The sequence below is a fragment of the Crotalus tigris genome, unplaced genomic scaffold (assembly GCF_016545835.1).
Source record: "Crotalus tigris isolate CLP2741 ecotype Arizona unplaced genomic scaffold, ASM1654583v1 scf7180000017631.5181431, whole genome shotgun sequence".
In the NCBI taxonomy this organism is placed as follows: Eukaryota; Metazoa; Chordata; class Lepidosauria; order Squamata; family Viperidae; genus Crotalus; species Crotalus tigris.
Window position 1 is genome coordinate 2,730,502 of NW_024096525.1, and position 23,314 is coordinate 2,753,815.

A 23,314-nucleotide genomic window follows, 5' to 3' on the forward strand; every position below is an offset into this window, starting at 1 on the left:
TGTAGACAAACACCAACTTTAATTTTGCCATGTATTCAATTCAGGGAGTCCCTCCTCTTCAAACATACTTAAAGCTAGACTGACAAACCAAAGAAGAACTCCACACTTAAGAATCTACAAACACCTCTTACACCCTCGGTTGGGTGCATCTATATATGGTTGATCTACACCAGGGGTCTTCAGACTTGGCCCTTTTATGACTTGTGGACTTCAACTCCCAGAATTCCTCAGCCAGGGTGCCTGGCTGAGGAATTCTGGGAGTTGAAGTCCACAAGTCATAAAAGGGCCAAGCTTGAAGACCCCTGATCTACACTCATCCAATTTGGTTTGGCCTTTGCAGCAAGTCCATCATAAAAAAAGTGCAAACCATCCCAATTCTCTAAATGAGTAATAGCATCCCATATGGTTAAACAAACAGCAATTCAGTACACTTCTTCAAAGCCAGTTGAGGGGCTGCAAAATGATTGAGTTGAGTTCTGTTGTCTCTCCAGAAACAAAGGACTTGAGCCATTTACATCAATTTTGGAAAACAATCAAACCTTCACTTGGTAGTTCTGAGATTCCAGGAATACTGTAAATTTCAAGGACAAATACATGATGTACAAAATAGAAAGCAAAAAAAAAAAAAAGAGGGATTAATTGCTGTTTGCTGCAATTAAAACAGAGAGGTCATATCATGGAATGCCCATATAAGTACATAAGGAGCACCAAAATTAAATTAAAACATGCAGAAAGTAAAATTACATCTCTCCAGGAATGTAGATAAAGTCTTATCCTATTCTCCAGATTGTTCACATTTAAAACGTTTTCTCTCCTCATTCTGAACTCCTTTGCAATTCCTCCAGGTTCTTGAACTAACTACTTTATTGGGCAGAAATAGCTCTGGAACATCCTTTATAGGAGTCCCTGGTCTCTACCAGAATTTTATCTGTTGGTCCTTCTTCAACAGCTCCTGCGTCAGACCAACAGCAACGTTTCATATGAGATCATGCCTAGGGCTTTGCCTCTTTGCTTCACAGTATGAATTAACACATGAGTCTTTAAACTTGGCCCTTTTATGACTTGTGGACTTCAACTCCCAGAATTCCTCAGCCACACTGGCTGAGGAATTCTGGGAGTTGAAATCCACAAGTCATAAAAGGGCCAAGTTTGAAGAACCCTGAATTAACGTGTTGAAGTACTAGCTTTTTCAGCTTTTCCACAGACTGAAGTCATTAGTGGTGTTGTTTGTGCTGCCTCCATCCGGGAATCGGGGATCAAAAACTCCACCAGGATGTCCATAAGGGAGTAAATGACATGCCTGAAAAGAAAGAAGGATTTTGAACCAACGTGACAGTAGATTCCAAGTACAAATATCCAAGGAGATGAATCCTCTAGTATTAGAAATGGCTTAATGGTGTGGTTTGTTGAATAATAAGCTCAAGACATCATCACCTATGACAGTGATGGTGAACCTTTTAGAGACTGAGTGCCCAAACTGCAACCCAAAACCCACTTATGTATCATCGGGTGCCGGGTGGACATGGCCCATTTGATGGGTGTGGCCAATCGGGTGGGCGTGGCTGTGCTGGTAACGGCAGATGGGGTGGGATTAAAAAGTTCAATCAATCAATTCCAACTTTGCGAGATTTTTTTTTCCCACGAGAAGTTGAAATTGATTGATTGAACCTTTTTTTTTTTTGCACATGACGAGAGAGGTCTAAAGCAAAAAGGTTTTATAAAACCCAGCTGAAGGCCTAGGACTGGGGCGAGGGCACGTGTGCCCACAGAGAGGGCTCTGCATGCCACCTGTGGCACCTGTGCCATAGGTTCGCCACCATGGACCTATGAGATAAAGCCAGGTAGTTTCTTAGCAACAATATGGAGGTGGCTTCTGTCTTCTTCCACAACACTTTTCTTTCTAAGTTGGTTTCCTATCCGAGGACTAAATCAATCTCAACCTGCTTTGCTTTTTCAAGATCAGTCAAAGCCTTCTAGATGCTGTCAGCTGTTTATAGGAGCCCCGCTAATCTCATGCTCAAAGAGATGTTAGGACTTTAACACATCACATTAACAGCCGGCATCCAGCTGGGGAGTGACCTTTTATAGTGTCGCTTTATTTAGATTACGGGGAAAGAACTTATCGCTGGGAGAAAAAATATGGAACGGCTTTAACAGGAAGCCCTCCATTTGTAGGTCTTGCCTATTTACTAAACCTAGCATTCCATTTTATCTCTCAAGATCCCGTGCTAGAAGTAGTCCTTGTTTAGGGACTGATCAAAATTAGAATGGCACTGAAAAAAGGAACCTGTGACTGATGCATGCACTGATAACCATCGTAGCTTCCCAGCCAGCGGTAACATGATGAAAAATCAAATACTTGGCAACTGGTACGGATTTACAACAATTGCAGCATCCTGAATTTGAGGGGCTACCAAAAAACCCATTTTCCAAAGCACCAGAAATCAAGACAAGAACCGTCGGATGGAAACTGATGGAGGAGAGAAGCAACTTAGAACTAGAAATTTCCTAACGGTGGAACGGCTTGCCTGCAGAAGTTACGGGTGCCCCATCAACATGGGTGGCTTTCAGGAAGAGTCTGGACAGCCGTTTATCTGACATGGTATAGACCAGGGGTCTTCAAACACGGCCCTTTTATGACTTGTGGACTTCAAGTCCCAGAATTCCTCAGCCAGGCACGCTGAAGTCCACAAATCATCAAAGGGCCAAGTTTGAAGACCTCTGGTATAGACTCTCCTGCTCAAGCACGGGGTTGGACTACATGACCTTCAAGATCCCTTTATTCTACATGACCTCCAAGATCCCATTGTTCTATGTTCTATACAAATGGCATTCACAACCTTCCCAGTTGGCTTCCAACAAGCAAAGTTGACGAGGGAAGCCAAATTCGTTTAAGGACGCAGCAAAAAAGGTGGAAAAGCACTCACTTAGTGACCGCATGTCTTACTGATGAGAGATCTGTGATCCTAAGCTGAGGGCCACTTGTTATTTTATTCAATGGCTCTGCCCAGTGTAAGTATTGACTCATTTTCCTATCTTGATATCATACGGCGAAAAGTTACCTGTTGATGCTTGGATGCTGCATGGATTCTAAGACAAGGCTCCAGCTTTGTTGACATTTATTGATACCTAAAAATTCTTGGAGTGACTCTGTGGGAATCAGAGACTGGTATGAATTCACAAGAAAAAAAATGGTAACAGTATAATACAACACAGGGCATCCCAAAGGTGTTTTTTTTTTTCAAGAGGCCACTGGAGTTTCTTGTTTGAGAACAATAGGAGAACAAATCCATCAACAGTCCATCTGCATGTAAAAGACAAAGGGCACTCTTTTGAAGACAGCTAAGTCCACATCTTGGACAGAGAGGACCACTGGTTTGAAAGAGAGGTCAAAGAGGCCATCCAGGTCAAAATTGAACAGCCCTCTCTCAACAGAGGGGGAGGGATATGACATCATCTATCTCCAGTCTACAACTCCGTCCTTTTAGCAGTTCCAAGAAGGCTCCACGCTCTACTAAGATGACCTTGAAAACACAAATCAACCTCCAAGTGGTCTCAACAGCTCTTTGAAAGAAGGCAAATGACCAGCTGTCTGCAAGGAGTATAAATCCTTCCATTCCCCACCATCCAGTCAGAGCTAAAGAAGCTTCCTGGATGAGAAGCGAAACGTCTTCAAAGAAAAACAAGAAAGTCCAGTTGCCTACTGAAAAAGCACCTTTGGGACAACCATAACCTGGATGATTGAGAATCTCCGTAGACCACACAGGGCATATTTAGGGAAATATCAGTGTTTTGACATCAATGATTAATTCTGCTTTCTCCCGAGCAGAGCCCGTGTTATGGAACAAGCCGTCCTTTGCTTATTGAGGGTTTTAGGAAGAGATTCAAAACATAGTTTTTCACCAGTCCTTTTAATGTTGTGGAACACTGATGTTTTATGTTTGCTTCTTGTGATTTTTCTTTTTTATGTTTTAAAAGAAATGTGTGCTGTGTACGGTATGTCTTTTCAGCCTACACATAAATAAAATGTTTTTTTTAAAAAATGCTTAGAGCTGAAGAAATCAACAGGACACCTTTTGTATGTGGGAGCTTTCAAACCAAGAGGCCCATTTGATGAGCATGATTATGGCTTATTATTATTATTAGCATGCTGGATTCGAAAAAAAAAGAAATGATGGGGGTGAATTGTAGCCAAGAACGAGCCCATTTGGGAGCAATTTTGCATGTTCATGGATGATAGGCTTTCTATCATTTCGTTCAGCTCTATTTCTCTTGTAAGTTGTGTTAGCTCTTGGGGATTCCCTAGATCAGGAAAGAGACTCTAGAATTAAGCTATATTGAAACAGAAAAGAATATTTGCAGCTCAGGGTTGAACTGTGAGGTCCTTGGTGCTCTCTGAGCTTGGTGGCCTTCTTGCAGATGTTTCATGACCCAACTAGGTAATACCATCAGTGCTAGTGAGATAGCTCTATTATCTTTTATTTTCTCTGATTATCTTGCAAATTTGATTGTGTTTTTCTTCCCCTCCCCTATGACTTGGGGGTGGGGGGCAGACTGTGTCTCTTCCTAGAACTATTACCTTTCCCAGGGATCAGGGAATGAGTGTCTTTAGGGTTGTCCCTCAAGGCCGTTCCCATGACTGTCTACAACAGTGGTTCTCAACCTTTCTAATGCCGCGACCCCATAATACAGTTCCCCATGTTGTGGTGACCCCCAACCACTTATACATCACCGGGTGCCAGGGCTGTGGCCAAAGAAAAGGGGGAAAAATGGCGGACAGCCTTGTTTGGCGACCCCCGTGAAATGGTCATTTGACCCCAGATGGGGTCCTGACCTACAGGTTGAGAACCATTGGTCTACAAGGAGGAAACTCTTTATGTCTGGGTTTTACCCACCAGGCAGTATTGCCATGAGAATCTGCAGGGCCTGTTCCTTAGTCTCAGCCTTCTGCTCTTCCGTCCTGAGTGGTTTGGGCACCACGGGCAAGATTCCGCCAGGCCAAATGGATTCCTGGAGCAGCCGAAGGTATTGCACCCAATGCTGGGTGCAGGTCAAGTTGTCTACTTGGACTTCAACCCACCTGTAGGGGAGAAAATACAAATAAGGGAAGGGAATTGTAGGAACAAGTGGATACTTTCAGGTACAAGAGTGCAAACCTGTAGAACAAAATGAGAGAGGGAGAGGGAGAGGGAGGAGAGAAAGGAGAGAGAGAGAGAAAGAGAGAGAGAGAGAGAGAGAGAAAGAAAGAAAGAAAGAAAGAAAGAAAGAAAGAGGAAGAGGGGAGGGAGGGAGGGAGAAAGAAAGAGAGAGAGAGAAAGAGGGAGAGGGAGAGAGAGAAAGAAAGAAAGAAAGAGAGAGAGAAAGAGGGAGAGGGGAGGGAGGGAGAGAGAGAGAGAGAGAGAGGGAGAGAGAGAAAGAAAGAAAGAAAGAAAGAGAGAGAGAGAGAGAGAGAAAGAAAGAAAGAGAGAGAGAGAGAGAGAGAGAGAAAGAGGGAGAGAGAGAGAGAAAGAAAGAAAGAAAGAGAGAGAGAAAGAGGGAGAGGGGAGGGAGGGAGAGAGAGAGAGAGAGAGAGAGAGAGAGAGAGAGAGAAAGAGGAAGAGATAGATATGCCCTGGCAGCTTCAAAGCACCTGAAGGCAAAACAAGAAACAATGGATAGAAACTAGTCAAGGAGACAACCAACCTAGAAGAAAGGAGAAATTTCCTGACAGTGAGAACAATTTATCAGTGGAACGACTTGTCTCCAGAAGTTGTTCAAACCCTGGAGGTTTTCAAACAGAGATCAGACAGCCATTTGTCTGAAATGTTACAGGATCTCCTGCCTGAGCAGGGGGTTGGACTAGAAGACCTCCAAGGTCCCTTCCAATTCTGTTATTCTGTTAACACATCTCTCTACCCACCCCCGATGCATTAGGTTAGAACAGTTCCCTCTGTATTTGATAGCAGACACATCACAGACAATAAACAAACCCAAAAGAAGAACACAGAGGACCCAGACATAGGAGAACTGACTTTGGAGGTGCTTGACAAAGTATTTTCGGAACAAACAGGCGAGCAAAAAATACACTGATTGTGTCTATAAAAAGAGAAACAACCCCTCCCTCCCCCCCACTTGAGCCTTGTCTCGTCCATCAAAACAGAACATGACCACACTGGATCTGAGCAATTTAGAACCAGATGGCACTGAAGTAAAAACAAAAGGCAGAAAAGCAGCATCTTAAACTTCTAGTGGCATGCCATCAATCAATCAATCAATCAATTTCTATCTGCTAAATCCACCCAAACTTTATGATATGTTGACAACGGCTCACTAAAGCATTCATAATGCAAACAGTTGCTAGGCTGCTGACAAACAAAGTCAAGGGTAGGGTGTGGATTCAATTAACAACCACGTGATTCCCTTATCAACCGTGGCAAAAAGGCCGTAAGATCAGGCGCGACCCACAAATTGACACTGCTTAACAACGGATGTTCTAATCCCAGTTGAGATAAGTCGAGGACTATCCGTATAGAGCTTGGGCTCCGAACAACAGTGGTGCTTTCACAAGAAATCCTGATGACTCTTCTTTCTATCAAATCTACAAACTTCATTTCCTGGGCCTTTATTTTATTAAGCAAGATCACCCACGCTTGGCATTCTTCTGTGCTAATTTCCCGATATGAATTCCTGCCTTTTCTCTCTTGCTGGAAAAATTGGGAGCTAGCAGCCCTGCGCAGAGTAATAAAACCTGCAGCCGAACAAGTTGCTAAGTATTTTTCAAGGGAGACAAATACAAGCACTCCCCAAATTAAGCAGCCTATAAATCAGTATATATGAAGGAGGAGGTTGGAACTTTTCAAGAGAGCCAGCCAAGATTTGCCGAGAACGGCCCAATATGTTACGTGAATTGTTCCTGCCTTCTGCCCTGCAGAAGTTTACAATGGTGTAAACCCTGAACACTGTGTCCTGTACCCTGGCTGGAAAACAGGGCAATGGAGGGTTTGTTTAGCAGATCTTCAATCTTTTCTGATCCCAAAACCTGGTGGAGAAATGCACGGTGATGGCTTTGCCAGCTTAGATCTGGAAGGCACAAGCCTTATGCCTGAATCTACTCTCCCCTTAGGTTAAAGGGGAGCCAGGGCCAAAGGCAACTGATCTTCCTGCTCTAAACCAGGGGTAGGCAACCTTGGCTCTTTTATGACTCGTGGACTTCAACTCCCAGAATTTCTGCTCTAAACATTTAGAGCAGTGGTTCTCAACCTGTGGGTCGGGACCCCATTTGGGGTCGAAAGACCATTTCACGGGGGTCACCAAACAACGCAGTCCGCCATTTTTTTCCCCCTTTTCCTTAGCTGTGCTACTCCCTTTTATTCTATTGGCTTTTGAAAGCCAATAGAATAGACTCTCTTGAATAGAGTCTAATTCTATTGGCTTTCAAAAGCCAATAGGAATTGTCCAGGCTGTCTCTGCCCTGCTGAGCCCGCCAAAAGTCCCATTCTGCAAACGGTGCTGCACCAGTTGAGTAGTCCTCGACTTATGACCGGTTGGGGGGTCGCAGCATTAAAAAGGTTGAGAACCACTGCTTTAGATTAAATGTTACCCTACCTACCCCTACTCTAAACATTTAGAGTAATTCTTGCAAAGCAGGATGGTGGGGACAGGTATGGAGTTGTGGAACGAAACTGCAGGCACTCCATAAGGTATACGTTTCATCAGCCACAGAATTGGCAGTGGCTTGATGTTTAATGATTGGAGGAAGTTCCTTATCTTAAATCATCTTTGATTTAATTCATGAGGCTCCAATGGAGCCCCAGAAGGACAATAAACTCTTTGCACCTAAGCTTGTCCTCTATTAAGAAGGATTGATCTCCTGAATTCAGTGGTCAATAGCAACCCTTCCTTTTCTCTCCAGCTCCTTCTAATAACGCTGCCCAGTTTGGGAAGCATGAACAATTGAGTCCCCGACTTACAACAGTTCGCTTAGCGGCCATTCAAAGTTACAACAGCACTGGGAAAAAAGTGACTTACGACCATTTTTCACACTTATGACTGTTGCAGCATTCCCCTTGGTCACGTGAGCAAATTTCAGAGGCTTGGCAACTGACTCATATTTATGACGCTTGGTGTCCTGGAATTATGCAACCTTTTGCCAAGCAAGGTCATTCACTTAAAGATGTGTTACTAACTTAATAACTGCAGTGTTTCACTTAACAATTGGGGAGATGCAAGGTCGTAAAATGAAGCAAAATTCGCTGAACCAATGTCCCGCTTAGCAACAGAAAGTTTGGGCTCCATTGTGGTCATAAAACTACTTGTGTTGGGAAAACGTCTATCATGGTGTTCTCTCATTTTGTCACAGGAGATGTACAGAAACTGCGGGTTTAAGTCTACGTTGACATAATTCAAAATGCAGCAAAAGAGCTCCCAGCTTTTCCATCCCAAATCCAAGCTCTTGGCATAATCTAATCTTTTTCTGCTTCGCCGTTTGATCCACGGTGCCTTTCTCACCATCTTCAACTCTCCAAGATTGTGCAAACCAGCTTTGTTTGCAACCGCTCCACAGAACACAAACTTCATAACAACGAATCAAATTTATAATAAGCAAACTTAAAACGAGAGAGCCCAAGGCACTTGGACAATTTCTGCTCAGTAGACTTCCTCTCCATATTTAGCAAACGACGAGTGCATATGAGGCCAAGAAAACAAAACAGCACCTATTTAGCCATGATCCCATCCTCTTATAAAGACTCTTAGGAGTTTACATTGTTTTGATAGCTATGTAAAAGGCTTTAGCTCCGTTGGCTTATGTTTATGAATACGACATTCCTTAATCTCCTACTTGACGGATTCTGAAGTTTTATTTATTTTTATTTATTAACGTACCTTTAATGGTTTACGGGTTTTATTTTTTACTTTAAAAAAAAAACAATTGCATGCGTGTGTATGTCTTGAAGACATCTGACATGGGTGAAGGGGTGTTTCCAGTAAATTAATGGACCACTCATTAATTTAGTTCAGATCACAAGTTCTGCAAAATGAAAAGCAGAACGGAAGAGGCCAGAACTAACCCTAGTTAGCCAGAGAGGGGAACAGTGACTTTTTTTTTTTAAAGTAAAAATAAAAGATTTCACAGACTACCATGAATTCATTCTTCCACACTAGAGGCCTATTAACTCTGTAGACTAATTCACCCCAAAGAGAGGCTCTTTTGGCAGAATCCTTTCCTATAAATCAGCAAGGAGGAACGGTCAAGTCCGCTTGCTGCAATGGGTTATCAGGATTTTGTAAGAGGAGGCACTGCTTTTGAAACTTTGGTTTTAAAAAACCCAGTGATTTCGATTAAAATACGAGAGTAACAGAGGAGATCCTATTCCACTGGAACAGGAGATCCTATTCCATTCTGGACAAATGGCTGATCCGTCTCTTCTTGAAAATCTCCAGCGAAGGAGCACCCACAATTTCTGGAGCAAGTTGTTCCACTGATTGTTTTCAGTGTCAAGAAAATTCTCCCTATTTTTAGGTTGGTTCCCTCCTTGATTAGTTTCCATCCATTGCTTCTTGTTCTACCTCCAGGTGCTTTGAAGAATAGATTGACCCCCAACTCCTTGTGACAGCCCCTCAAACATTGGAAGACTGTTATCATGTCACTCCTAGTCCTTCTCTTTGTTAGACCAGTCATATCCAGTTCATCATGTTTTAGCCTCTTTAAAAATTTAAACAATGCCTTTAAAATAACAATCTAACCAAAGCCTGCAATGAACATTTAACAAGCGAACGCATACTATTCTGTGTTTATTTTACATTTAACTGATTTATCTCTTACGAAAAGGAGCATCACGTAAATAGCAGTCAGCGGGCTCGAAGGATTTCCCCCTTTTTCCCCCCACCATGATTACAGACAGCCCACTCCATAATCCAAGTTTCTTGCATCTGGGCTAAACAAGGAAAGAGCCAACAGGTCTGTTTCTGAAAACAAGATATCTTTGGTCTTGCAACTGCCTAGTGCCAATTCCCTACAGAAATGATTTAAGGGGAAGCCAGCAGATAAACCTCAACACTGTTTACGTGTGGGGCTACTCATCTGTCTTAAATAAAGCTCTTCCTTTTTACTAGGGTTTCACAACCCACCCTATCTATGGCAAGCAGAAACACCTCTGGCTATTGATTGCTGCACACCTGCCAACGTGACGCAGGCTGTCCACAATACCACGTAACTTGAAAAAGGAGAGCCAAGGCAAATGTTCTTGTACACAGTGCAGAGAAGACTTCCTTGCCCAGAACATGAGAACTTCTGGAAGGAAGGCAGAAAGTTTTGGCTGTGACAATGGACAGGTTACATCTGGCATTGCACAGGAGCCAGGCTGACCCGGAGAAACTCCAGCACTGACGTCCTTGGCTTGTGGTCCCTGGGAGATGCAGCTGCAGGTGCCAACAGCTGTAGAAACTTGAACACAAGGTGTCCAAAGTTCAGACGCTTCACCTCCGTTCACCTTCCCTTAATCTTCTGGTGCTCAGGAGAAGAAAGGTCCTGATCCAGGCAGTTCTGGCTTTGGAGAAGACATTCTCTGAAAGCTCCAGTTCAAAACAGGATTGTAAACAGGTATCAGTGGAGATAGTTTATGGAGATTCCTCAAACAACAATTTGCCTGTTTAGAACCAAACAGTCATTTGGCCTAACCACAGAAGAAGCCATTAAACTGAGCACATGGATGACAAAAGGCATGCCTTAAAATGATGGAAACTGTTGCACCTCCGTATTTCATTAATATCAATGTCAGAAACCTACATCTGTACTTCCAGAGACTTAGAGCCTGATCATTAAGCAAGACTTAAGGTTCCTTTAATGTTGTCAGGCTAGCCTTGATTTCTCCACATGGTCCCTCAGAAATCAAACTTAGACAGACCAATATGGCGGATAACTGGACATCTTTGTGGAATATAACAAAAACAAAAATAGCTGTTTATGGAACAGATAGTCGATGACTTACAAGAGTCCATTTAGCGACTGCTCGATATTACCACAGCACTGAAGAAAAGTGATTTACGACTGTTTTTCACACAACTGTCACAGCATATCCATGGTCACGTGATCAAAATTCAGACGCTTGGCAACAACTTGTATTTATGATGGCTGCGGTGTCCCGACATCCCGAGGTCTTCTAGTCCAGCCCCCTGCTCAAGCAGGAGAACCTATACCATCTCAGACAAGTGACTGTCTAGCCTCTTTTTAAAAATCTCCAATGATAGAGCACCCACAATTTCTGGAGGCAAGCTGTTCCACTGTTAATTGTCCTCATTGTTAGGAAGTCTCTCCTTAAATCCAGGTTGCTTCTCTCTTGGATCAGTTTCCAACCATTGTTTCTTGTCCTGCTCTGTGGTGCTTTGGAGAATAACGTGACCCTCTCTGCCTTATGGCAGCTCCTCAGATACTGGAACTCTGCTATCATGTCTCCCCTATTTCTTCTTTTCTTTAGACTGGCCAAACCCAAGTCCTGCAGCCATTCTTCATACGTTTTAGTCTCCAAGCCTTTGATCATCTTAGTTGCTCTTCTGTGGTAAAATGGGGCAAAACTCACTTTAACAAATGTCTCACTTACCCACAGAAACTTTGGGCTTAATTGTGGTCATAAGTCAAGGACTACTTGTAATTTTTTTCCTCTCCTTTGCTTCACAGACTGCAATCCTACTTAGCAGGAGGTAACTTTTCTTGAAAAGAGTGAGATTTTTCAGAGCAAATGTGCAGAAGATCACGCCGTTCAGCATGGCGACGCCATTCCGTTTCCCCTCTAGTTTGGGGGCAAAATCTTCCCACTCATATTCTCATTCAACAAGTAGCAGCAGGCTACCGACCCTGCTTTCCTCAGCACAGGGTTCCTGGGTGGAGAGCTAATTAAACCGGCCACCCAACTTGGCTTAACTAGCTTCACCAGTCCTTCCCCCCCACCGCCAAACAATCTGAGACTCGGCAAGGAGTTGGGGAGGGGTGTGTGTGCGCACTTGGACAGGGTGTAGTGGCCGCCATGGTGATGTAGGGGTTGCCGTGGTAACTGGGAGCTCAATTGTCCTCAGTGACTTCACCTCAGTGGGAAATGACCTCCATTGTAGCAAGGCCAAAGAACGGATTATGGAGGTGCTGGGAATGAACAGCTGCAAAGGAAAGAGCTTGAATGGAATAGCTGGGAAGGGGTGGAACCTGGGAGTAGTGGGGTGCTCAACCCAACCCATCTAATGGCTGATGAAACGCCTGAATTGTCTATGGAGATTCTCAATCATCCAGGTCGTGGTTGTCCCCAAAGTGCTTTTCCAAAAGGAAACTGGACTTTCTTGGTTTAATTCCTTGGAAAACATTTTACTTCTCGCTCAAGAAGCTTCTTCAGTTTTAACACACTGGTTGAGGAATGGAAGGATTTGCATTCTTTGCAGTCATCCGGTTGTTGGCTCTCTTGAGAGTTGTTGAGGCCATTTCGGGATTTATCTGTGTTTATCAGAGTGGATCAGAATGCAAATGGGTGTGGAACTTTCTTGGGACTGCTACATGCCTGGATAACACAAGCTTGGCTCAACCACGAGAAACTGGCCTGAGCATCTCGGGCAGAAGAAAAATGAGATATGCATGAATGGCCAATACATTTGAGAGATGTTTCTCCAACTGAGCTAGTTTCACCTGTGCACAGGTGAGATCAGAAGAACATGACACAAATATGAGGTCTGGGCAAGGTTATCTCTGTGATTTAAACCCTATGTTCGCTATGCCAACAGTGCAAAAAAAAAAAAAAGTGGATAGAAATTAGGAGCAACAACTACCAATCTTCTCGCTTAAAACAACCTGTTATCAGAGCTGTCCTTGCCCAAAAACCAGACAGATGATCCATGCATTTTGGGAAAGGGAAAAATAGTTGCAAGAATATGAATTGGGAATTCATTGTAAAGACTGATTTTCATTACAATAGTCACTGGAATTCTTTCATAATGGCTCCCGAATGTTTCCACAGTAAATTATGTATCAGAAGTTCTAGAAATCTGGTGGGCTCATTTCATTGGTTTTAATGCAGGCTTTCTGAGAAGAAACATGACAGAGAAAAAATGGAGATTACAAAAAAAAATATCAAAAGAGATGAGGATGTAAAAGACAAGAGTAATTCTTCCCATCTCATGTCTCTGCCACTCTTTATGTATCCTCCATTGAATGTTCTAGTTAATGAGTTCTTAATAGGAAAACAAAAGTATTGCTAGGACAAAATTTCAGAATAAGTAGAGTTGGAAGGGACCTTGGAGGTCTTCTAGTCCAACCCCCTGTTCAAGCAGGAAACCCTATACTATTTCAGACAAATAGCTGTCCTGTCTCTTCTTAAAAGCCTCCAGTGATGGAGTACCCACAACCTCTGAAGGCAAGTTGTTCTACTGGTTAATAGTTCTCACTCTTAGGAAGTTTCTCCTTAATTCCAGGTTGTTTCTCTCCTTGGTTAGTTTCCATCTACTGTTTCTTGTCTTGCCTTCTGATGCTTTGGGAAATAGGCTGATCATTTCTTTTTCTGTGGCAGTCAGCTACATGCAATTGCCATTTGTAGAACCTCAACTGTAATCTTGCACAAGGACCATACAATAGAACAGGGGTTCTCAACCTTGGCAACTTTAAGACTTGTGGACTTCAGCTTTGCTGGCTGAGGAATTCTGGGAGTTGAAGTCCACAAGTCTTAAAGTTGCCAAGGTTGAGAACCCCTGCAATAGGATTACATCCAATGTGGCAGATGGTTGGCTTTTGTTAGCCATCTTGCACAGCAGGTCTTTAGTTCTCTTGGTTACATTTTTGGGATGTAGTTGGAATTATAGGAGGCGCTATGGCACCACCCATGTCAAAACCAAAACAGGCAACTAGGCATAATTTGAGAACTTGGGTTCACGTGCACCAGCCAAATAATGTTGAAATCAGCTCCCAATCAATTCCAGAAATTAAAAGCATATGAAAGGGGTAGATTATTACAGACATTACTATTCTGCAACTACATTTAACATAAATGAAATCAAGTCTAACTTGGCTATAGACCCGGCCTCTTTTACAATTTTTGGAGTGCACCTCTGGCATGCTACCCAATGACCATGAGTAGCCCCCCCAGCCCAGAAACAGCTGTGCTCCCCTATCACTCTGCCTAAATCCCCAGCCTTCAGTTATTTCTAACCCTCATCTTTCCTTGCTTCCGGAAAGTCCTAGCGCTATGCTATTGTGTATTATAATATCTGCCTTAGCATCAGCAGCCGTCTTGAACAAACGGTTCTCGGTTTCCTGCCAATTAGCTGCAGAATGTGTGCCTATAATCTAATAAAAATTACCCTATAAAATTACAATGTAATTTGACCCACTTCCCCTTCTAGCAATCCACTTAATTATTAGGAGCAAGTAAATTGGACTGATTTATTAGGCTACGTTCAATCTGAAGACTATCGTATGGTTTGGATCAATCGGCCTAACACTTTCCACCTGCAAGATGTATTATTTGAGCCAAGTCCTGGAATTGTAAGTTTCTCCTTGAAAGTAGCAAAGCTCCTTAGGAATCATCTGTTTTGGCTCATTGACTGGGTTTCTATGTCAGATATAATATTCCCTTTCACATTTATCTTGCAAAGTTCCAACCCTGAAACTATTTTATTTCCTGTTCCGATGGTCATATCAAGAAGGAATCCCTGTGTGTCACATCTTGTATTGGTATCTCCAGCCCAGGGCTCTTTGAAGATGCTGAAATATATCTGCCCAGGATAGTTCTACAAACCTAGAACCAGATCTAGAACAATTGCTGAAGCATCGTTACTATAACAGCATGAGATCAATAATCTGGTATAACTAAGAATCCAATCTACCTTTCAATTAGAAATCTATCTTCCTTTTTTCTTCTCTTTTCAGCAAGACGGTGAGACAAATACTCTTAGACAGAGGTGTCTAAGCTTGGCAACTTTAAGACTTGTGGACTGTAATTCCAGAAGCCAAGAATTCTGGGAGATGAAGTCCTTAAGCCTTAAAGGTGCCAAGGTTTTTTTCAGCAAGATGGTGAAAACAACCCTCTCTAAGACCAGGATGTCCAGCCTTGGCAACTTTAAGCCTTGTGGATTTCAACTCTACAAGCCTTAAAGTTGCCAAGAATTCTGGGAGTTGAAGTCCAGAGGTCTTAAAGTTGCCAAAGTTCTTTTCAGCAAGACAGTGAGAGCAATCCTCTAAGACAGGAGTGTTCAACTTTGGCAATTTTAAGACTTGTGGACTTCAACTCTATAAGTTGCCAAGAATTCTGGGAGTTGAAGTCCACAGGTCTTAAAGTTGCCAACGTTTGGCTTCATGAAAAGCCTTAAAACAGGGTGCCAAGGTTGGGCACCCTATTTTAAGGCTTTTCATGAAGCCAAATGTTCAGATAAAATTCTCTCCTGCACTGTCCCCATCCCTAATTTTCCAGTCCATTAACCTGCCATACAATGTAACAAAAAGTTTTACCTTTTATATACCCTGTAGGGCAATATTTTCCCAACCTTGGCTAGATTAGATTAGATAACCTTTATTGTCATTTTTTTTTACTGTGGGCACAATGGCACATATTAAAAATGAAATTTAGTTGCTTGCTCTCAAAGGGTACACATACATAACACACATTTAAACATACTATAAACAACATATGAGTAGACCTACATCCTTACCTATAAGTATTAATCACTGTCCATCTTGAATACATACGGAAGGAGAAAGCTTTAGCGTTCATAAGGTTAATACTGTATGGAACAAAGCTGTGACTGAATCTGGATGTTCTGCTTCGGATACCATGGAGCCCCCTCCTCCCAGAAGAGAACAAGGTAGCTCTTTTAAGGTGTGTGGACTTCAGCTCCCACAAATCCCCAGCCAGCGTGAAGTCTGCACATCTTAAAATGGCCAAGGCTGGGAAACACAACTGTAGGCGATCAAGCAACTTCTGCATGTGTTCCATGGGTCCTTCCCAACCCCTCTAAATACGAGAAATTATAGTCCTGTGTTGAAAACAAGTTTGGGCAACAGTAGAAAAGAGAGAAGCATTTATTTTTTCTTCCTTCCTGGAAGAAATATAGCTGATAGAATAGATCAGCAGCTCAGTGGAGGGCTACATCCAGTGGTGGGATTCAGCCGGTTCGCACCACTTCGGCAGAACCGGTAGCTAATTTTTTGTTGCCCAGGCCCAGAAGGACTTCTGGAAGCGGCATCCACACAGAGAACCAGTTGTTCACATGTTTGAATCCCACCACTGGCTACATCTGTGCTTAAATTCTCCTGTCTGAATTGCACTGCTCTCCACGTCAGCTTATTCTGATTTACAACAGGACAAGTGGTGCCCTCTGGTGCCTACAAGCACAAATTTCCACACTGGTGGAAAAGCACAGGCTGCTAAACCCATGTTTTTTTTTTTTTTTAACTTCTTCCCCCTAACCCCGGGCAATTTTTTTTTTTAATTTCTTTTATGAACCGTGGAGATCTAAAACGGCAAATTCTGCTTCCTGAAGCCTGAAGATTTTAAATGGCAAATGCTGTTTACTGACTTGGAAACAACACCTTCCCAGTTCCCTGAAAGTGCAACAGCAGTTAAATTTCAGGAATTGTACTCAATAGCCTTAATTTTATTTGGGGCGGTGGTCACATGTCCTCGGTGGCCTAGGGGCACCATATTATGGATCCTAGCTCCGATGCTGCTCTTTAAAAGATGTCAGGGATGAGATACGGCTACATAAAAATAAAAGGTTGGGAACAACTGCTAAAATCGCTCTCCCTGGTACGTTAGTTCTGTGCACTGAGAGCGCTTCGGGATTGGCAACCTGAAAAGTAGAAATTGGGGGGAAGGGGGGGGGCTAAGCTTAGTTTCTAAACTTACGTGTCTGCTGGAAGATTGCAAGATTATTCCCCTCCCCACACTGATTGGTATCATAAAGGTGAAAACGATAATTTTTACAAGCAGGTCTATAAAGAGAAAATGTGGTCATGGATGATTGTAGGGAGGGGGGAGCAGGCTATGTAACACCCAAAGCAGTTTTATTGCTGTTTGGGAAGGGGGTCAGGAGGAGGAGGAGGAGGAGGAGGGAGCTGGGCACTACTGTGTGCAAGCCAACAATGACAACTTGGCCTGCAAAACTATGCATCCATGTCCCATCAAATGGTCTGGGAGAAAGCAAGCGAGACCGGTACAGCTCCTGGATTTTAAATGGTGCTCAGCTTCCTCTCTCAAATTAAGGATGTTTCTGGTTTATTTTAAATCCTGTTTGGAAATGGACACTGACCCTTTAAAACATACCCATCCAAACTCCCCATTCCTGCCCCCCTCCCTGTTCTCTGCTTGAACCCTGCTCAGATTTCCAAGTGCAGACAGCTCGGATGTGTCCAGACATATTCTCTTTATCTCTGGATTAACAGTTTGCGTAGTTCCAGGATCTCAGATGTCGCTTGGGAAGGGGACAGGCAAAGAGGTGTCGCATATTAAAAAGCGGAGCCCAAACTGGAATAGCTCAGAACTGGATTCAAGAGTCTTCCCCCCCCCACACACACTGGCACCATCCAGATATGCTGGACTACAGTCCCCATCTTTCTTAAGTCATGTTGACTAAGAATGATGGGGACTATTGTCCAGCAGATGTTGTTCCAAGCTGGGAGAGACTGCTTAAGAAAGAAAGGCTGTGTTTGTTTTCTTTTCTTTTATTAACTGACTTATCTGACTTGGTGTCAGACAGCCACAAGTATCAATATTAGTGTAAACACTGCACATAGCTTTGCCAGTTTCCTCTCGTTTGCAGGCAGAAGTGAAAGACAGTCACCCAAAAGAAATTGGCAAAATGAGAAGATGATTATGAGTCCTAGATATTGCAAGGAGGAGGAAAGAAGTGTCTGCTTTTCATTCTGGAAGCCATCAAAGCATCTCTGGGAAAGTTCTGCTCTAGAAGGAAGCCGAATATTCTGGACTTCTTAAAAAGTTCGCTTCCAAGATCAACACCTTTTGTATACTCCTAAAATCTACACACACTGCTTCCTGCAAAATGATGATAGGGTCTCAAGACTTTTGTGGCCCATAACCACATCTCTCCATTCTTCTCCAACTTGGAACTGGCAATGGAGACATACCTATCTATTGTTCTCAGGGCTATACAAAAGAGGTTAAGGTGAAATAAATAAATAAATTGAAGACCATTAGCCTACAAGGATCCATACCATCGAAGGCAATATGCTGACTCTGTAAACCACTTAAAGAGGGCTGTAAAGCATTGTAAAACAGTATGTAAGTCTAAATGTTATTGCTAGTGCTACAATATGATTTTCATATACCCATATGTAACGCCACCTTCTCTCCCCCCCCTTCCCAATTTTCGGTCATCCGTGAGATTTTGAGCAAAATCTCCAATATTGGGATTAATTCTAGCTGGCCTGGAATTTTTTTTTTTTTAATTTCTCAGTTGTCTTCTAAAGGTTCCTGGCCAAGCAACTATATCTTTCTTCTTGTAGAAGAAGTCAAAGGCTGTGATTCTCAGCTCCCAACCCTACTTCTCGTCATCAAGTGTCTTCTTTCTCAAAGGTTTACATCAAGGTCTTCAAACTTGGCCCTTTTATGACTTCTGGAGTTCAAGGTGGCGCAGCAGTTAGAGTGCAGTACTGCAGGCCACTTTAGCTGACTGTGTTCAGCAGGTCAGCGGTTCAAATCTCACCGGCTCAAGGTTGACTCAGCCTTCCATCCTTCCGGGGTAGGTAAAATGAGGACCCATATTGTTGGGGGCAATGTAAATATATATATATACATTGCTTACTGGTGTACACCGCTTAGAGAGTGCTTGCACTTAAAGCGGTATATAAGTCTCATAAATAAATAAATAAACTCCCAGAATTCCTCAGCCAGGCATGCTGGCTGAGGAATCCTGGGAGTTAAAGTCCAGAAGTCATAAAAGGGCCAAGTTTGAAGACCTCTGATTTACACATTCTTTTAACTTGTGCCTCTTGCTTCCACAACAGATCTCACTGTTCTGTCAGACAAAACCTTTTAGCCTTTCCTTGAAAGCCATCAGGGCTTTCCTTGAGAAACCTAGAACCTGGTTCTGTCCTGCTGTGTGAGGACCAGAATCCTAGACCTTGTTCAGGCATCAACTGATGCGTTGCTATTATTCCTTTTTTCGGTGCTGTCCCATTTCCTGGAATAAACGCGTTGGAAGACCCACAAGGATCCTCTCGCCAAGCCCTCTGCAATGTGTAGAAATATCAATTAAGCCTTCTCAGAAAGGTGACGGTCCAGGCCCTTTTCAAAAACCTCCAAGAACTGAAAGCCCACCTACCTGCCAAAGGGGAGGATTTTAAGGCAGAACACCGTGAGGAATGGCAGACACCTCGTGTTTGGGGCTGCTGGGATCTGTATTTTTATCTCCCAGCTGACTCAGAGGCTTATAGAGAGTGGCTGAGATGGTTGGGATGCTTACAGCTTGCTCACCTGATGGGCTCCGAATGCCTTTAATAGCCAGGAAATGCTTTGGCTTGTCTTTAGCAAACAAGTATCAAAAGGTTCCCGATACGCCTTCCGCAAAGGCCTAGATTTTTCACCAATGACAGTAGTGCATAAAGATCTTAATCTATCCCCAGACAGACATTCGTTCCTTGCATTCCATCGAACTGCAGTGTGGCCCAGAAACAGAAGTCAGGACCACGCTGTGTAGATGTAAGAGATGAGATTACCCCAGTTTGCTTTTTTAATAGCTGCCATCGCCCACGGATTTAGCGCAAATCTCCAGAGAGCCCCCTACAATGGCTACCCTTATGCCAGAAAGAGGCACAGTAAAAAAAATTCCAGGGGGGAGGGAGGGCTGGGGCCCTTCTCTGTCTACTGCGCCTCTTCTGAAGACAGGCATTTTGCTAGCAAGGACAGCAGAATGTCTGCATTGGACCAAAAGGGATTGTTTACAGATCAAGCGGAGAGCCCACCCAGGCTGAAAAATCTTTTCTTAGCTGCCGATGATCTCATTTCTTGGCTGGCTGCTCCAACCATCTCTTTACCATCAGTAGCCACCAAAAAAAGGATCGCTCTTGTGTTACGTAAGGGGACAGGCCTGCCTTTTCGGAGAAGGGGATACGCCTGCCTTCCCTAGCAAGACCTTTTTCGGTCATCTGCTTTTTCTCCTCTGGACGTTGCCACAGTATCAGATCATTGGGAGAGATTTAGAACAGGCTCAATCAGCCAGTTGGTCTTCCCAGCCATGGAAAAGAGGCTTAAGGCCGCCATGTCACGGGCGGAGCGATTTTAAGGTGAAGGACACCCTTGTTTGATAGATGTTGAAGGGCTGGCATTGGGTGCAGAACAAGGGCTAACTTCTAGGGTGGACTTTCTGTATGCAATAGGGGTTTTAACACTCAGATATAAAAGAACTGTGTCTTTACAATTCCTTCCTTGCTAGGAGTTTTTACAAGAAGCTCTTCCAACTCTATGATCCTGCCTGGAACATAAGCCGATTGCAACTTTCCTCGTATTCTTCTGCTGTCTTTGAGTGAGAAGATCCAGGAACAACACTTGCTCTGACATTATTGCCAGGGGACCCTGAATTCGAGGCATTTTACAAAGAATAGCCATAAAGAAGAGTAGCAGCAACAATTATTGCTACTAGAACGTGGCCAACTAACCCAAGCCAAGATGCTTGATGCTTGTTGACTCTTTCCAGGGAAAAGAAAGATGTGCTTCAGTTAAGATCTAGGCATGCACTGTGAAACCCACAGTGCTAAAAGAAAAACTGAGTTCAATTCCTGATAATATCATAGCCACAGAGTTATCTTGGAAGAAGCACAGAACTGGTTTACACTCTCTTCTTCCATGGGGTTCTTTTGCCTTAGCAATCTAGTCTTCACTCCTTGCTCGGTTGAGAATAGCCATAATCTCTTAGGTTGGATAGGGAGAGGAATACAGATAGTCCCTGACTGATGTTCACAATTGAGCCCAGAATGTCTGTTGTTAAAGGGAATTTTGCCCCATTTTACAACCCTTCTTGCTACAACTGTTCAATGAATCACTGCAGTTGTTAAGTCAGTAACTGGGTTGTTAAGTGAACCTGGTGTCTCCATTGACTTTGTTCATCTGAAGGTCACAAGAGGTGATCCCAGGACCCCTTGTGAGCCAGTTGCCAAACATCTGAATTCTGAATTTTGATCACATGACCGTGGGGATGCTTCAACGGTCATTGAGTGTGAAAAATGGTCACAAGTCTTTTCTTTTTTTCAGGGCCCTTTGAACCGTCACTAAACAAATGGTTTTTAAGTTGAGAATTACCTGAACGGGATACAGAATTAGCCAAACAAGTATGATATCTAAGCCAAAATGCCATGTGCCTACTTACACAAGTTTTTTTTTTTTTAAGGGATATAAGGAAGTGATTTTACAGGAGTTGTCAAAAGTCAAGCTTGTCTAACAGCTTTTCCACTGATACTGTCTGTGGCCATGTCTCCTCCTATATCGTCTATCAAGACTATGTTGGTTTAACACAATGAAAAAAAAAAAAAAAACTAGACTGCAGTACAGTTGACCAAAGCCTTCCCTTATCCCTTACTGAGATCTAATAGATGACATACATACCTCTTGTGAATGAAGATTTATTTCCAACTATGCTGGGTTGCGCCTAACCATAGCTAAACCTGGATGGAAGAATTTGCCCCAAAGACCAGAAAGATGTAGGGCAGGGGTCTTCAAACTTGGCCCTTTTATGACTTGTGGACTTCAACTCCCAGAATTCCTCAGGCAGCGTGCCTGGCTGAGGAATTCTGGGAGTTGAAGTCCACAAGTCATAAAAGGGTCAAGTTTAAAGACCCCCGATATAGGGACTTGATTACCCCACTTTTTTATCTGAATCCAGAGAAGCTCTTCCCATCTGGATCAGCCTTCTCCGGAACATCTCAGCTGACCCTGTTTTAAACTCATCCCTTTCCCTTTAAATAGTCTAATTCATAAGACAGATCCACAAGCATCAGCAACCAGGATTTCCTGAAAGTTCACACCACAGAGACTTTGAAGGCCCGATGAATGCAATCTAAAAATTCGCAAAATGCGACGAACCAGCAGTGCAAGAGGTTAAGTGTGTTTCAGAGAGCCAACATTAGCATCCATTTAATGCTTCTTTGTTGCTTTCTGCCCTACTACCTTCTTGGCCTAACTGGGATTCTGGGTTTATCGGTAGTCCTTGACTTACCACACAAAATTCTTCCAGTAACCATTCGATGTTTACAACGGCACTGAAAAAAAGCAACTTATGACCATTTTTGCAGTTATGACCGCTGCAGCATCCTCGTGGCCACGTGATCAAAATTCAGCTGTTTGTCACCCATCTCACATATGTGACGGTTGCAACATCCCGGGGTCAGGTGATCCCCTTTTGTGATCTTCTGGCAAGCAAAGACAATGGGAAAGCCAGGTTCACTGACCAGCCGTGTTGCTGACTTCACAACTGCAGCGATTCCCTGAACAGCATGTGGCAAGGGAGGGAGGTCATCCAAGGGGGCAAAACTCACTTAACAAATGTCTTGCTTAGCGGCAGAAACGTTGGGCACGATTGTGGTCATAAGCTGAGGACCACACATCCAAGAAAAAGAAAACAAAGAGAAGGAGACAAAAGAAAGAAAGAAAGAAAGAAAGAAAGAAAGAAAGAAAGAAAGAAAGAAAGAAAGAAAGAAAGAAAGAAATTCTAGGCGGGGACATTAAGCCCTTCCATTTTGCACGCAACTTCTAGCCTTGTGGTCTACAACAGCTGAACCCGGACCAAAATTGGAAGCCCAAAACTACCTTTATATATATATATAAGTTGCAACGTTGTGCGGGGAACATTTTGCAAGCCCGCTCGGTTAGGACTCGCTTCCATGTCATCCTCCTCTCTTCAAAGAAGCATACATCTTTATCAGAGCTGCCCGGGCTGGTGACAGTCCAGCATTTGAGTGAGGTATGACATTCCCCTCAATGTCCTCGTGCTCAAAGCATCTTCTCTCAAGGGTATCGACTTCCCGCTTGTTCGCTCCATTTTTAAAAGCTCATTTTCAGAGACGCCCTCATTCTTCCTGACCTGGTTATCTTTAAAAAGAAAATCAGCAGGCTTGTACCTATTAGCATCCCCTTGACCTCAACATTTTTTGGCAACCTTTGCCTCAAATAGCTCAAATAAGCCAGACGGTGAGTATGATGTCCTTCGTACCCCAGACAGCTGTCCTTTGGGGCTGACGGTTATAGGGAAAGGAGGGGAGGGGTAGGATGGGGGAGAAGAACAGACCATCAGCAAAAATTCAACATCCACGTCGCCACTGAGCTGGTCAGTTAACAAACGCATGCTTCTGTTGGTATGCTTA

The 23,314-nt window shown here is 43.3% G+C and overlaps 1 protein-coding gene across 1 annotated transcript in view; it reads right to left on the bottom strand.

The window, feature by feature from the left end:
• Positions 1-210: 210 nt before the first annotated feature.
• SNX19 (sorting nexin 19) overlaps positions 211-23,314 on the bottom strand; it is a 35,713-nt gene continuing 12,609 nt past the window's right edge. The window contains exons 9-11 of the mRNA XM_039334536.1: positions 4,896-5,080; positions 3,063-3,150; positions 211-1,300 (exon numbers count right to left, since the gene is read on the bottom strand). Coding sequence (XP_039190470.1) covers positions 1,165-1,300; positions 3,063-3,150; positions 4,896-5,080 — 409 coding nt within the window. The 3' untranslated portion in view covers positions 211-1,164. The remainder of the gene's footprint in view (positions 1,301-3,062; positions 3,151-4,895; positions 5,081-23,314) is intronic.